The sequence below is a fragment of the Marmota flaviventris genome, chromosome 14 (genome assembly GCF_047511675.1).
Source record: "Marmota flaviventris isolate mMarFla1 chromosome 14, mMarFla1.hap1, whole genome shotgun sequence".
Classification (NCBI taxonomy): Eukaryota; Metazoa; Chordata; class Mammalia; order Rodentia; family Sciuridae; genus Marmota; species Marmota flaviventris.
The window spans coordinates 86,808,514-86,824,821 of record NC_092511.1 but is presented as its reverse complement, the minus strand read 5'-3'; the positions used below and the strand labels follow the sequence as shown (position 1 = coordinate 86,824,821).

The following is a 16,308-nucleotide window of genomic DNA, read 5'->3' as shown; positions in this document are numbered from 1 at the left end:
GGCCCAGAATTCTGTGCGTTGTTCCTAGGTTAGTGCTTCTTTCACAGTGGGGACTGGGTGGAAAGCAGCCATTCTTACTGGGGAAAAACCCCCTATAACTGAGAGCATGGGAAATGAAAATCTTGAAGCTCAAGACTGGGAACTGGAGGGAGGAGGAGTGGGGTCATGACTCAGATGGCAGTCTCACTCGTTTTAAACAAGATTTAGATTTTCTTGAATAAATGTTTTTGTTTGCTGCATGTTCTTGTGACAATTTCCAGATTTGGTTTCAAAATTTTGCCAGTTATGGTTGTTTTATTGTGAAGTGATAGAGGAGTCCTCATCCTGCCATTCCAAGTGTTTCCTGATTGTTCTTTAATGTTTTAAAACCTAAGCCATGCGGATCCTTTAAATAAATATGTTAACAGCCTGAGAGCTTTTTGTGGTATTCAGTTGACTGAATATCAACATGCATCAAAAATAAATAATCAGTTCTTTAATAGCTGTTCAAATATATCCCATAAGTGAGAGTTTACAATTTATTTACAACGGCACCAGTAAATGTTACTTGACCTACTGTACAAACAATGCCGATCAACAAGTAGTACTGAGCTGGGCACAATGAGGTGTGCCTGTTCCCAGCTATTTGGGAGGCTGAGGCAGGAGGATAGCAAGTTCCTGGCCAGCTTTGGCAACTTAGTGAAATCCTGTCTCAAAATAAAATAAAAAATAAAAAGGACTGGGGATGAAGCTTAGTGGTAATGTGTCCCTGGTCGGGGGGGGGGGGGGGGGGGAATTAGTCCTGGAATAGTTTGTTGAATTTTTATTTCCATCTTAGTAGATTAAAAACTACAACTGTAAATGGTTCAAAGATGTTAAGAATCATAGTGTAGGGGCTGGGGATGTAGCTCAAGTGGCAGCGCACTCGCCTGGCATGCGTGGGGCCCGGGTTCGATCCTCAGCACCACATACAAAAAACAAAGATGTTCTGTCTGCCAAAAAAACCCTAAAAATTAAAAAAAATTCTCTCTCTTAAAAAAAAAAGAATCATAGTGTAATAAAATCAAAGATAAAGTCAATCTCAAAAATAGAGAATCCTGACCCTTCCCAGGTAACTTAAGAACTCCAAAGTTTTCCTCATCTTAAACAAGAATTGTACAAAACTACAGAATATGAGTGTTAGAAGACCAATTTATTAAAATCAATAGGATTTAGAAAACAAACAGAAATGTGAAGAAAGCAGAAATAAATAGATGATTTACAAAGAATTATAATTGAACTCTAATCATCATCAGAGTCTGAATCATATTTCTTTCCTCGGATAGTTTTCTTTTCCAGTTTTGTGAAGTTTGTTCCACATTTCTTTTGGCTCTGAAATGGTGGTTCCATTAAATTTCCACTAAAAACAAAAGAAAATTGAAAAGCATTTTATCTTTATGATGCAATACATTTGGTATACTTAATTACAAAAAAGAAAAAAAAAACTTTCTTCTTCACTGTAACATCAAACATTTGTAATAGTGGAATATTTCTTGTTAAACGCCAGTGTCAGAAGTAGAATATGTGTGTATGTGTGTGTGTGTGTGTGTGTGTGTGTGTGTATTTATATTTAGTAAGCACAGGATTTATTGAAGAACAGGAATAGAACTCACTGAAGTACAAGGAGACCCAATAGCAGGTTTTCTCCCAAGAAGTAGAATATTTATATTAATGAATAATAGTTTTATACCTTATTTTGTACTGCCAAATGTTTCAGATTTTTTTTTTTTTACCATTAATTATTAATTAACATTTTACAGGCCGTGCTGATATAACTTCTGACTGAAAAGTTCAGAAAGAAGGCAAGTGTTTTGGTTCGTTGGTTCCGGAGATGCTTAACCTGGGTGAGACATTTTACTAGCAGAATGACAGCTGCCATGATTGGTCTGGTCCTGTCGAACATTTCTACATGTTTAGATGTACAAGTTAGCAAAACCCATAGAAGTCATTATTATTAATCTGGAATTGGTATAGAACTTTTTTCTTTCTTTTTAAACTCCCTTTAATGATGCTTGAGAAATAGACAAAATGAGATAATTTCTTCTTTCAAGTGTCTGGGGAGTATTCCTAGCACCCAGATCTTGGTTTTGAAAATCATTTGACATTGAAAAGAAGAATGGTTCCTTGCAGAAATGGCTACTTCCAGGGAGAGTACAATGATAGCCTCCCTATCATTGGAGCAGGAAAGTAGGGCTCAAAGAATTATGGACATGTTAAAAGAACAGAGGTCAGTATGACGTGGGCTCTCATTGGCCAAATTTGAGGCAATTTGAGCTTCCAAGTAAGTGCTAACAGAAAAAGACTATAATTCAGTGAATAAAAATTAGTCCCTCTTCATACTAACATCTCTAAATAATCAATGTAGAAGACAGAATGGTTCCTCATTAAATTACCCTTTGGCAAGATAAAAAAGTGGTCAACCTTTTCTCAGTCACCACCAGAAATGAGACAAACCATCATATGCCTGCTAATATCATGCACCAAGGAGAAGGGACACAATATCACCTTTGTAATATGGCTAACAGTAACATATGATCTGAATCTAACCTTAAGAAAACATAGCATAACCCCAATCTAGGGGGGGTTTTACAAAATTACTAATCTGTACACTTCAAAAGTGTCAATGCCTCAAGGAATGAAAAAGTATCCAACTGTTACAGGTTAACGGAAACTAGGCCCATAATGACTAAATGAGAATTTTTGCGGTATGAAGAACAATAATGGGATGATGGTAAAATTTGAATAGGTTTATAAATTACTAATTGTTTTAATAATTGTACTATGGCTACATAAGAAAATTTCTTTACTCTTAGAATATACATATGTAAGTACATAGAAGTAAAGAGATATGACATTTATAACTTCCACATAAATGGTTCTGAAAAACATTTATATGTATGTGCAAAGAGTATATTAAAAAAATAAGAAAGTTTAAAATTGGGGGTTATAGGTAAAGGACACATGAGATTTCCTTATCCTATTTTGCAACTTATTTATTTGAACTTTTTCAAAATAGACTTTTCCATGTGTTTTGAAAGGCACTATGACTCTGGAATGCTAACTAACTACACAATTTTACCTGTTATTTATTTATTTATTTTTTTAAAGAGAGAGAGAGAATTTTTTTAATATTTATTTTTTAGTTTTCGGCAGACACAACATCTTTGTTTGTATGTGGTGCTGAGGATCGAACCTGGGCCACACGCATGCCAGGCGAGTGTGCTACTGCTTGAGCTACATCCCCAGCCCACCTGTTATTTTTTCAAATCAAGAACAGGAACAGGGGCTGGGGTTGTGGTTCAGTGTTAGAGCATTCGCCTAGTATGTATGAGGCCCTGGGTTCAATCCTTAGCACCACAAAAATAAATAAATAAAGGTATTGTGTCCAACTACAACTAATATTAAAAAAAAAAAAAAAAAAAGAATAGGAACAAACCCAAGATGGTAGGTTCTGATTTGTGGAACTAGATAAATTATTTATCTAGAGGTGGACAAAGAGATGAATATCTAAGAAAGTCAAGTTGACTTTACATTGTTTACTAAGACAATTGTCCATAGTAAGGAATGTAAGCTAAGTACAGAAAACATTTTTACTTTTCAGATTCTGCAACAGGAGTATCTACATTAAAAATCTAATGTTTTAAAATATAACCTTCAGGGTATAGCACTTGCCTAATAAGTCCCTGGGTTTGTTCCTTAGCATTGAAAAATAAAAACAGACAAACAAACTCCCCCAATATAATCTTCCTTATAGCAGCATTTTTTTTTTTTTGAGAGAGAGAGAATTTTTTTTTTAATATTTATTTTTTAATAAATATTTCGGCGGACACAACATCTTTGTTTGTATGTGGTGCCAAGGATCCAACCCCGGGCCGCACTCATGCCAGGCGAGTGTGCTACCGCTTGAGCCACATCCCCAGCCCTTACAGCAGCATTTTTAATTTCATCAAAGGGAATAATTTATGTCAGTATAAAATTGGGGAAATGGGGCTAGCTCAGTCATAGAGTGCTTGCTTGGCATGCACAAGGCTCTGGTTTCCAGGGCTGCAAAAAAAAAAAAAAAAAAAAGAAAGAAAAGAAAAATAAAGGAAGAAAAAATTGGGAAGAGTCTACTTGGAAGTGTCATTTTGTGTTTCCAGATTAATACAGAACTAGTTTCAATATTCAGTTGAAAACTTTTTTAGTCAGGTGTACTCCAAGACTCAAGTTTTATCTCTAAATCTCATTTTGCTTTAAGATTATGCTAATGTATGCTTCAAAGATGCTCTTATGCCAGGAATAGTGGCACATGCCTGTAATCCCAGATACTTGGAGGCTGAGGCAGGAGGATCACAAGTTTGAGGATAGCCTTAGCAACTTAGCAAGACACTGTCTCAAAATGAAAAGTAAAAAAGGCTGGGGATGGAGCTCAATGGTAGAGCACCTCTGGGTTCAATCAGGAGTCTTCAAGGAAGCCTGGGCAACTTAGTTTTCAAAATAAAATACAAAGGCCTAGGGATGCAGCTCAGTGGTAGAGAGTTTGCCTAGCATGCTCAAGTCACTGGGTTCAATCTTCAGTGGTGAGAAAAAGAGGAGAAATAAAATAAAAGAAGCCTCTCCTTTGAGAAACTATTCCCATCTCAGCCTAAAAGTCTTAATTTCATAAAATAAATATTAAGACACAAAAATCCTCTCTAAATATAACAACTAGATAGAAATTAAATTGGGCTGGGGCTGTAGCTCAGTGGCACAGCACTTGTCTAGCATGCGTGAGGCACTGGGTTCGATCCTCTGCACCACATAAACAAAATAAAGGCATTCTGTCCATCTACAACTACAAAGAAATAAAAAGAAAAATTAAAATAAACCTATTCTTTTGCTAAAGGTTACCTGTAATTTAGAATATCAGAACAACCGAGTCTCCACTCTAATGTTTCTGTGGTGAAGTCATCTGTATTTCCTAGGTCAGTAAATCCAACAACATAATCTTGTGTTTTCCCGTCTTTCAAGAGCGCGAGTGTGGGGATGACTTTGATACGCAGTCTCTCACAAAGGAAAGGTGCTTTTTCCACATTCAGCTTTAAAAACTTGGTCTCGAGATGTTTCTTGGAGAGTATCACCAAATGTCTGTCTAGTATTTTACACCTGTGAGTAATAAGTAATAATTATTACCTGTAAGTAGTAAGTAATAACATACCAAGTCAAAAGTTAAAGCTATTGATTTTCTTTTTAAAAAACAAGTATCAGTGTGCATCTGATTTTAAAGTTTTTCTGTTTGAGCATTAAAATGTGGCAGCCAACCAAAGCTTGTGTTGGATGACCACATTTCCAAGTCCTGAGTTAACTGCCTCATGAGATGTATAAAGACACCCTAGCATCCTAGAAAGTAAAATTGGCCCTAATGATAATTATTTAAAAAACCAAAATATTAAATACATGCTTTAAGTCATAAAGGGCTTTTTGAATAAAAGGAGTCATATTCATGGTAAGAGCCAAAAATTAAGATGTTGTTTCACTTATGGATGTTTATGGCATCTTATACAGGATAGTTTGAAGAAGGACAAAGCTGAACTTGAGAGAGCTCAGAAGAGACCTATAAGACTTATAAGTATACATCGTGTCATATCTGAAGTCCAGAAAGACTGAAGAGTGTCACCAAAACTCTTCTGACTGTATCATTGAGAAGCACATGAGGTTAAGGGTTACAAATAATACATCAATCAATATGGCCATTTTAGTTCTGAAGAATAGAGAAATGAAGGAGCAACTTTAACATGCTGACTAGAATATAATATATATATAAACACATATATATAATATTAATATACATAAAAACATACTCAAATATCATGAAACACCACCAATTAGAAAGCCGTGCCCGCCCACCCCAATACTGAGAATACACACACACACACACACACACACATATCCACACATATCCACATAAAAACACACACATGTATTAAAAAGGGAAAAAGCAGAAATGAATAATTCTGTTCTGATGAAGAATATTTTTATTTTCTAATTGTAGGTGGACACAATATTTTTATTTACTTTTTTCTATGTGGTGCTGAGGATCAAACCCAGTGCTTCTCACATGCTAGGTGAGTGCTCTACCATTGAGCCACAACCCCAACCCTCTACTAAGAATTGTAAGAGTACATTTCTTTCTTTTTTACTGTTGCACTGGAGATTGAACCCAGGGCTTTATGCACGCTAGGCAAGTGCTCTAAAACTGAACTAAACTCCCAGCTCTTTTAAAAAACCTTTATTTTGAGACAGGGCAACACTGTTACCCAGGCTGACTTCATACTTGTGATCCTCCTGCTTCATCCTTTAAGTAGATGGTATTACAGGTATGCTCCACGACACCTGGCTTAAGTGTACATTTCCAAGATGTTTTTAGAGTCATGAAAACATAATTGAGGAATTAGGAGCCATTTATAAGGGAATATTATTGCCTTTTGATAATATTCATTTTTTTTTGCATGTCTTTAACTTAATCACTAAAATCACAACTTTAACATGCTGATTAGAATATTAAAAAATGTACTCAAATATGTTTTGATACAAGTTGTTCCTTTTAGTTTTCTATCAAGGCAGTATATCTTCATCCAAACATCTCATCATATTTTAAAGAGTTAGTCAAGGAAGGAAACAAAGTTACCTGAATGTGGAGTCTCTGTAGAAGTGGCAAACCACTTTTTTACTCTCCTTGACTTCTTGAAAAAACTCTCGCTCACTAGGGATTTCTCTGTATTCCCCATGTCCTTTAGAAAGCCACTCCTAATTTGGAGAGAAGAAAAGATTATACACGTGAAATTCCCCTTTCAGTACCATTTGATATTTTGTCACTATATTATTTTGTAATGAAGTCAATTTTATCTTCTTGGGAAATGAATTACTTTTAGCAGGTTTACTTTCCTATGTTTCTAGTATCAATGCAAAACTAGTCTGTGGACAGTGACTGTCTCCATAGCATGGCTCAGATTTATGACAATTAGCTCTCTTGATAATTTAAAACACTTCTTTTCTCAGAATTTTCAAAATACAAATTTAAGACTCAAGAGACTTAAAATATAAATGTACATTTAATTTTTTTACATTCTTAAGCTAATAAAGCATTTGATTCAAGTTATACAAAGCTTTTTATCCTCTTTGGCAGTGCTAGGGATACAGTCTAGGGCCTCATGCTTGTAGGCAAGTGCTCCACCACTGAGCTACCCATCTAACCGGGCAAAAATTTTAAAAATGAAGTTCCATGCAGAGAAAAACCCAACCAAACAAAAAAACCCAGTCAGTCTTGGGGTCAGGGAGGTTACTGCAGTTTGGAAGCTTGGGAACCCTGTGTGCTTCTGATGATTACCTCATAAGAGACAGGTTCTATACTGGCCACTGATGGACAATGAAAAGAAAGAGTAGTCTTACTCTCACAGTCTAGAACCAACAAAGATCTCACATCTAATCCAACTTCTCAAACCAATATCAGAACCCATTATCAACCAAGCCTGAGAGATTTTGAACCATTCCTGCAGCAGGAAGCATATCACCTCTACTGGAAGCTCATTCCCCCCTTTTAGTAATCTGGTTTTAATGAAAAGGAACACTGGTTGCAGGCAGAAGGCACAGGTTTCAATACCTGTTCCACCACATATTGGGCTAGAATTCTAATGACTTTCCTGACTCAATGCCCTCATTTGTAAAGTGGACACAATAGAGCAACCACTTCATTTTTGGGCTGCTGTGAAAACGAAAGAAAGACATCTATGTAACCATGCCTAACAGCGCCTGACACATGCGTAACAAGCACCCGGGCCCGGAGTAGTTTTACAAAAGTCTTCTCATACTGAATGCAACAGCAACTTTAATGTGCAGATCCCAGCTTAGACTACGATTAGAGAGAAAAGTTTACATTTCTTCCATATGTCAGCACCTCAAGTATTACACGTGGCCTGTTTTCCCTGATGTTCTTTTCCCTGGGTTAAAATTTTCATATGTATATACATATATACCCTTACACACACACATATGTGTGCATATAAACATATACATATACAATATACACATAGAGATAGGTTTTTTTTGGTGGTGTTAGGGGTTGATCCCAGGGTCTTGCTCAAGGGGTAGGCAAGCACCCTATCACTGAGCCACACTCCCAGCTTCCTACCAAAATTTTTAACAGTGATGGATGTTAAATTAAGAAAATTCTAAAAATGAGGACTGAAATGTCTAGCCCATGTATATATAAGTTGTTAGGAGCATACTGTTATAGCAATTTCAGAAAGCAGGTCAGAGAGGTTACTTGTTTCTGCTGTTGAGCTTTCCTTAGTGCCTCAAGTCTCTTTTCTTTGAGGTGTTCCAATTCGTCCTCGTCCATCTGATCCAGTTTCTGAATTTCAGAATCCAGATGTTCTTCTACTAGCTTGGCCGACTGAAGCAACTGGTCCTCCAAGACTTTTGAAAACATGTCGACAGATGCGTCAGCTTCCATTTTTCTAAATTGTATAGTTCAGTCCTGATACTGGGAAGAAGGTTGACAAACTTTAGAAATAAAGCAAACATTTAGCAAAGTTTTCTCTCATTTGCAAAAATTCTAGCAAGGTGTACTCTACAGAGTATTCTGCCAACACCCAAGCACTTGATTTTATGTGTTAAAATTTCATTTTCAATAGGTTACAGTCACATCAAAACTTCAGAAAAATTAAAGCTTTTTATGTTTTTGTCATAGCCAACTAAGGAGGAACTAGAGTTGATGATAATGTATTTCTATACAAATTAAACCAAGGAAACAATTTTAACTTGAAATTCAATCGAAGACTGAAATGCAAGTACTCAGAGCAAATGTCAGGTGCTTCTATTTAGTTTGTTTTATTACATTAAAACAAAGATAAATCATTAGAACCATCACCAGACTACAGAGAAATGAGTTGTGCAGTTAAACCTAGGGTTGTATACTGACAATCATGTTTTTTACCAAGGTAAAGGGAAGAAAAGCAAGAAACAACTGTGAACAATGGTTTTAGGTGTTCACACATGTGCCAAAATTTGCTTCAACACTGGCTGTGCAAAAGACAGCTTTTTCACGGTCACCATCCTGTGAGTTTCAAATCCTTTAACTTACAAGAAGTCTCATTATAATTTCTATAAAGAATGTTGCCTGTTGTTCCATAAGCATTAATATCCATTCCTTTTCTGTTACCTGACAAAATCTATGAGATTGCAAAAATTGATACTGTTTTCAGCTTGTTGAAATTCAGTATTCTTAACTTGAATGTAAAACAATGTAACACTTTAAATATTTTCTTAGATGTTTTCTCCCTAATCATTCTTTATGAAAAGTAAGTTTTAAAACAGAACTCAGATTAAAAAAGATCTCAATTGTATATTTAAAGAGTATTTTCTACCACTATCAAAGGGCAATTTAATGTGTATCCCCCGGTTATTATCCCAGAAATATAATTTGCCTATCAAAGCAAGAAGCTGTTGCATCTCAATAAACTAAAACACATTTACAAATAATATTGGAGCACTTTAAAAATCTGAACAAAATGTAAACTCATTCAGTCAGCTTCTGACACTGGACCTGGCCCTCAAAGAGCCTCTGTGAAGAAAGGTTGAGTTTAGGGAAATATTATTCTTCCAAACATCACTTCTAGTTCCTTTTTCTTTACAGGAAAAGCAGATGAAATGCTGATTTTATTTTTGTATCCCCAGATCTAGCAATGTTTAGACCCAGCAGGTATTCAATAAATGTGTTTAATGTTAAAAGAACATAGCATCGTTTCTGTCAACTGTTCAAGTAGCAAAGGTTTGAGTTTTAAAAACCAAACTTTAAGCACCTCATCAATGCTATACAATTAAAAAGGAACGTACTTCAAACATAGTAAATAAGATTTCCAACTCCCCTCGCCTCAAATGTCAGTATCAATGTGACCACAGCTGACGCTTATCCTAGAATTTTATAGGATGAGCGCAAAATTTAATTCTGGGCTAACTGGGAACAGAAATGATTAAGCAGAGCAGTGTTGGGCTCAGATGGCGGTGGGCACTGCATTCAGAACGGGGTGAAGGACATGGTGCGGTGGTCCCCATAACTTTTCATACCTCAAGGATGGGGAAAGGACACCGAGTGTCCTCAAACTTCCTAGCCATTTCCTTGGTTCCTCTGGAGACACCCACCAATACACCCAAGGGCCTCGTCCTTAACCGTCCCCCGGGATCTTTCCAATAGCATCCTGGCCACTCCCCGAAACCCGGCAGACAGACGCGGCCAACTGTGCAGCACCCACCGTAACGCTCTTGGGGCGCATGCGCCAGAGCCTCGGCCTCTGCACAGACACCGGCGTCCGGGCCGCGCCCCTGCCCCGACCCAGCCGAATATCGAGTGGCTATGTATCCCTCAGCACTGGGACGTGGTGGCCGGATTTATCACACCATCCGTTGCCTCACCTGAGAGCTCGGTGATATTTAACAAGCGACAAACCAGCAGCTCCAGGACAGCACCCCACTTTGGTTTCAGCCTTACAGCTGCCGGGGACTAGGAATCGGCCTTCACTTCCGCCTTCTCTTTGGGTCCGGTCCTCTCGCGATACAATCTGAGACGCCTGAAGAGGAGGTGGACCGCCGAGTGAGGAGGGTTTCCGTGCATGCGCTTTTCCTCTGCCACTCGGAACCTGTGTTTCCGATCCTTTTCTTTCTTCCGGGTGAATTGCTGGGAGGGAGAGGGAGCAAAGTATACTGGAAGTTGTAGTTTCTTAATGCACACGCTGGAGTTGTTTGACTTTCTACTCATGAATGTTACATCAGAAATGAGATCATGTTCAGAACTGACACTCGAACTTTGTTTCTCTTATGTTTATTGAACACGTTTCCATTTTTTCCTTTTGAATTATACCGTACTACACGATGAATTTTTAATTAACTCCTATAATACCATCGCCCAGATGGAGGTGTGGAACACCCGTAGCTTCTCTCCTGACTTTCGTGTATTTGGACACACGAATTTTTAGGACTTGGCCTCACTTTGCTTATAAAGATTAGGACTTATAGTAGGGAATTGGTGGCTATGTCCTGTTGTGTGTTTCCTTTTGTGACCGTACATAGTTCTTAATCCATTGCTGTTACTGAAAGGTCCCAATTTTGTCCTCCAGAACCCCAGACCTCATCATTGGTTTCTGTGGTTCTTTACTGAACTTCGTGCAGCTAAGAATATAAAGATTACAAGGAAAGTAAGTCCATGGCTTTCTTCTGAACCGAATGCCAATCCTGCTTTCCCTGCCGAAAAGGAGTTGACGTGGGGAGTGAACAGCCTCATTGTCTCCCGCCGGGTTCTAGAACCTGGAAACCCCGGTGCGCGGCTGATCCTTGCGGCAGAGGGCGCTCGTGCTCCTGCCTGGCCAAAGGGTCCACTGGCGACGCTCTACCCGAAGCGCAGCTCTCGATGAGCCGCGCCCTGCGTCCCCACGCCGAGGCGGCGGGGCGATGCGCTTGCGCATTGAGAGCTTACACCATATGTGCCCTGTCCCAGTGCGCGGGTCTGTGGAGAGCCGGGTGCGAGAAGCGGCAGCGCGGCGGGGGACGGAGCCGGGCCGAGACCGAAGTCGAACGGGAGACAGTGTGTCTGTGATTAGCCGAATAGAGGGGCAGGGGCCACGAGCGCCTCTGACAAGCGATGGGGAAGAAACAGAAAAACAAGAGCGAAGACAGGTAGGCAGTGGCTGGGTCCGTATGGCAGCGCCGCCGCCGCTCTGTGGGGCGCGCGGGTCCCGCCGGGCGCGGGCTCGGACCCGGTTTAGGCTCGCGAGGAGCTCGCGGGACGCTGGGCCTGGGCCGAGTGAGGCGGCGCGGGTTCAAGACCCCAGGGCCGGGCGGGCGCGAGGGCCTCGGAGGCAGGCAGGTCCTCCCCGCCGAGGCACAGTCCCACCGCTGCGGTTCACCGGGTCTGGAAAGAGAAGTTCCCGGCCTGAGGAGCCGGGCGGTCGTTTGCGGGTTTCTGGTCGCGCGCGGGGGGATCGGGCAGCTTTCCGGGCCGGGGGCGGTCCGGCCTGCGTGGCCCAGGCGGGGTTGAGGTGCCGGCGCTACTCTTGTCGAGGGTCGGGAAGTTTCTCTTTCTGCCTTTGTACCTGTGAAGACTTGGGGAGGAGGGAGTCCGAACCCCGTGTACGTGTCGCCAGCTTTTTCTACTCTTTAAGCCGCTTAGGAACGTTGGAGTTACGGAGAGGGGTCTGCCAGTTCACTCCTTCTTGACTTAATTCAGTTCGAACACATTTCTCATATTATTTTAAATGTTGATGGTCCAAACTCCATGCTTTTCGTTTTCCTTCTTCCGGCCTGTCTTTTGGTCATTTCTTTGCTCTCTAGCACCTCCCCTAAGAAAGGAGGAGGAGGAGGTGAAACAAACCACCAGGGTCGCCGCTTTCTAATCACTTAAAAGGCTTTTGGGGGTGCGAGTGTGTAAGGGTGTTTGTGAGTTACTTACCCGAAGATGTTTTGGAACATTTCTGTGTGTCACATCCGATTGAGTTTTTTATCTTTTCAGTAAGAGTTTGCTTCCTGGGAGTGAACAACCATCTGTTACTTTACACCTTTGTGCACTCTCCTCCCAAATTAGTTTAAATACTAGGGAGAGAGTAAGGCAAATTAAAAACAAAACAAAACCTGTACTAGTTCATCATTCTGACTCAAGTTGGGGTCTTGAAGTTAAGATTATTTTAAATTGGATTGTTTCTTCCCTTAGCACTTGTCCAGCTCATGAGTGGAATTAAAAAACAACAAAGAATAGAACTTAACTACTAATTGAATAAGAAGAATAAATAAGAAGAAATAAGTAGAATTCTGGGTGGTTTAATGAGAAAAATTTCTGTATGTTTAACAATATTTTTTTTGATGTATACAATACATTTTTTCCTTGCTGAGAACAAGTTTCAGTAATATGCAAAAAGTAAAGAAATGAATATAATATAAACTTACATATTTGTTACCTGTTTTGAGCCGTTTAGTAGGACATGATCAATCCTGTTTCATCCACCTGTTGGATAATCTAAAGCAGATTTTGGGTCTTTGATCTATAAATCCATCAGGTGTATCTGAAAGAACCCTTGGGGGCTGTGGGGGACCACCACAGAAACTACCTACTCTACAACAACAGTGCTATCATCAAGCCTAAGGAATGTTAACAATGATTTCTTAAACATTATACAATATTCAGTCAGTTTTCTAATTTCCATGATTTTCTTATAATAATTGTTTTTCCAATCATTTGTTTGGCTCAGGATTACACAGGTACACAGGTTTAGATTAAAAAAAAATACATGTTTGTATTATTCTGTTTCCAGGTTTTACTTTCTAGGCTCTTTTGCAATGGGAAAAATATGTATTTTGAAGGTGAGATATGTATTGTTGTCTATGGTGTTTTTTTTTTTTAAAGGAAAAGTGAATGTCTCATTTGATTTATAAAAGATTTTCATGGATGTTGTAAGTTGAGAATACACACTTTAGAGCCTGTTAAATGGTTTAGTAGTATAGAAAGAGTGGCATTGGATTCCCTCTGAATGGGAGTTTGTGTTTATTTTATTGTTTCATGAACTCTTGGGCTTGAGTATCTTTCAAATTGTCCTAAGAAATCCTGAGGTTTTGTGGAAGGACCCTTTTGACCAGAATGGCTTGGTTTTTTACTTTGGTATTGTACATGAGATATTAAAGAGTGGGAGGAAGGTGAGTTCTACAACTTTGGGAGTTTTTCCTTTCCCTTTGTATATTCCAACGGTACGTTTTTTTTTTTTTTTTTTAGGATATTTTGTTTTGTTTTTCTTGTGATGCTGGGGATTGAACCCAGGGGCAGGGTACTTATACTGACCTATATCCCTCGCCTCTTTTTAAATTCTTTACTTTTTATTTTTTTTAAATTGTAGATGGAACACTACCTTTAATTATTTATTTTTATGTGGTGCTGAGGATCGAACCCAGTGCCTCACACAGGAGAGAAGGACACTCCACCACTGAGCCACAATCCTAGCCCTATAATTCTTTATTTTGAAACAGGGTCTCACTAAGTTCCCAAGGCTGGCCTTGAACTTGTGATCCTCCTACCTCAGCTTCCTGAGCAGCTAGGATTACAGGTGTGTGCCATTGCCTTCAAGAATATTTTGAATATTCATAAAAGGGAAAGGAATGCAGACTAGGTAGAAGGTCTGGGAGGAGAAAATACCATTTTAGGTTACTATTCTTTTTGAGATATGAGATATATCTGATCAAACTTGTATGGAGATCCCCAGTTTATAAATATTTTACTGTATTCCACCTCCCCGCCTCTCCCGGGCTGTCCTAAACCAAACACATTTCTAGACAGGTGGAACTGGGTACAAAAATAAGCAGCTGCTTATTAGTTGTCATAGTAGGGAAGGCGTGAAGCCACTTTTCATAAATTCTTGAGTGTTCTTAACTCTGTTTAGTGACTATTTTTAACTTCTTAGTTGCTCAGTGTTAATTTCCAATTAAATACAAGTTCTCACACATGCTAGGCAAGTGTTCTACCACTGAGCTGGGACCCCAGATTTATCTAATTTTATTTGTTTAGCATATGTTTATCAGTGACTGAGATATTTATAGTATTTTTTGAATTCAAGAACTCTGTTTAAAGACCAAGATCTAATTGGGCACAGTAGTGCATGCCTCTGTAGTCCCAGCAGCTTGGGAGGCTGAGGCAGGAGGATCAGCAAGTCCAAAGCCAGCCTCAGTGATTTAGTGAGGCCCTAAACAACTTAGTGAGACCTTGTGTAAAAATAAAAAGTGCTGGGAATGTGGCTCCATGGTTAAGCACCTCTGGGTTTAATCCCTGGTGCCAAAAAAAAAAAAAAAAAAGTTCTAGAATTCTAGTTTATCTTGTGTAATTTTGGGAATGAGATTCCTGATAGGGTGTTTGGTAAGTTTTCTTGCCTTTTTTCAGTTGACTAGGGAAGCATTTTTTTTTTGGACCCAGGATGGAACTCCGGCACTCAACCACTGAGCCACATTCCCACCCCTATTTTGTATTTTATTTAGAGACAGTGTCTCACAGAGTTGCTAAGTGCCTTGCCCTTGCTGAGGCTGGCTTTGAACTCCTTGGGATCCTCTTGCCTCAGCCTCTTGAGCTGCTGGGATTATAGGCGTGCTTCACTACGCCCTGGCTGGACTGGGGAAGCTTTTGATGAGACAAAGGATAGGATTCAGTATGCACAGATGAAACAATATAAGGCAGTATTTCCATTTATTCTCATATCCTTCTTAGTCATCAGTTTGCATGAGAAGACCTTATGGAGATTTGTATGCGCTAGTGATGTCCTACTATTTCCTTTTACACAGTATATTGGGTGGTCTCTAAATGATGTGTGCAGAGAAAAAAAGATTTGTATTATCTAGTTTTTCCTATTCACCAATTTTTCATTCTGGTCTTTTTTTTTTTTTCTTTCTATTTAAAGTTGGTAGTAAGTGTGGTAGATTTTTCAGAATATAAGGCATCTGGCATGTTACCTTAATTAATGAGATTGATATAACTTTTCCCCCACCAAGTCTCCCAGATGTACTCCCCTCCTAAAAATAGAGGGGAGGAAGATAATTATTTCATTTATCCCATACTCAGTTACCTTGTCACTCAGGTCCTAGAGAATCTTTTGGGATTGAGTTAAGTTCTGTGTAGTTTAAGCATCAGATTATTTGTTGCTGTGGTTTTTTACACTACAGATGATACTCTTGTAACTACTTATGAATTCCATTGTAGTGGGAGTTCTCCTTATCTGAGACAGCTGCCTAACCTTTAAATAATTGCCTTAGTATCAGACATTTTATGCTAGTTAGGTATGATCAGTGTAGCAGGGACCCTGTGATAGAAAACAAGGTGATATGCTTAAGGAACTCATGTTCTGAAAGGAAATGGGTCTATAGAAGGCACTAATAAATATTTCTGGAGAGGGAACGATCTCTGGAAATTGAAAGTACAAGTTGAAGGTTCCTAATCTGAAAAATCTGAAATCTAAGTACTCAATCTGAAACTAAGCACAAATGTGGTTCCACAGTGGCAGATTCCATTCCTGACTTCATTAATACACAGGTGCACCAAAAATATTGTACAAAATATTCCTTCATGCCTCGTGTACAAGGTATACTCATGAAACAAATTAATTTTGTGTTTAAACTTGAGTCCCATCCCTAAGATGTCTCATTATATATATGCAAATATTCCAAAACCTAGAAAAATCTGAAATCCAAAACCGCTTTTGGTCCCAAGCATTTTGGATAAAGGATATTCAACCTGTATTTTAGATAGTCTAGATTAAA

General features: G+C 39.0%; 2 protein-coding genes across 3 annotated transcripts in view; one reads left to right on the top strand and one right to left on the bottom strand.

Moving 5' to 3' along the window:
- Positions 1–1,152: 1,152 nt before the first annotated feature.
- Txndc9 (thioredoxin domain containing 9) lies at positions 1,153–10,605 on the bottom strand. The gene is made up of 5 exons (XM_027950664.3): positions 10,447–10,605; positions 8,300–8,518; positions 6,665–6,783; positions 4,888–5,142; positions 1,153–1,378 (listed from the first exon to the last, which is right to left on the bottom strand). The coding sequence occupies exons 2-5, from the start codon at positions 8,486–8,488 to the stop codon at positions 1,261–1,263; spliced, it is 681 nt and encodes a 226-aa protein (XP_027806465.1). The 5' UTR covers positions 8,489–8,518; positions 10,447–10,605; the 3' UTR covers positions 1,153–1,260.
- Positions 10,606–11,482: 877 nt separating this feature from the next.
- Positions 11,483–16,308, top strand: part of Eif5b (eukaryotic translation initiation factor 5B) — a 57,995-nt gene continuing 53,169 nt past the window's right edge. For both annotated transcript variants that reach the window (XM_027950637.2, XM_027950636.2), the window contains exon 1: positions 11,483–11,703. In XM_027950637.2, the coding sequence (XP_027806438.2) occupies positions 11,669–11,703 (35 nt within the window). In that variant the 5' untranslated portion in view covers positions 11,483–11,668. The remainder of the gene's footprint in view (positions 11,704–16,308) is intronic.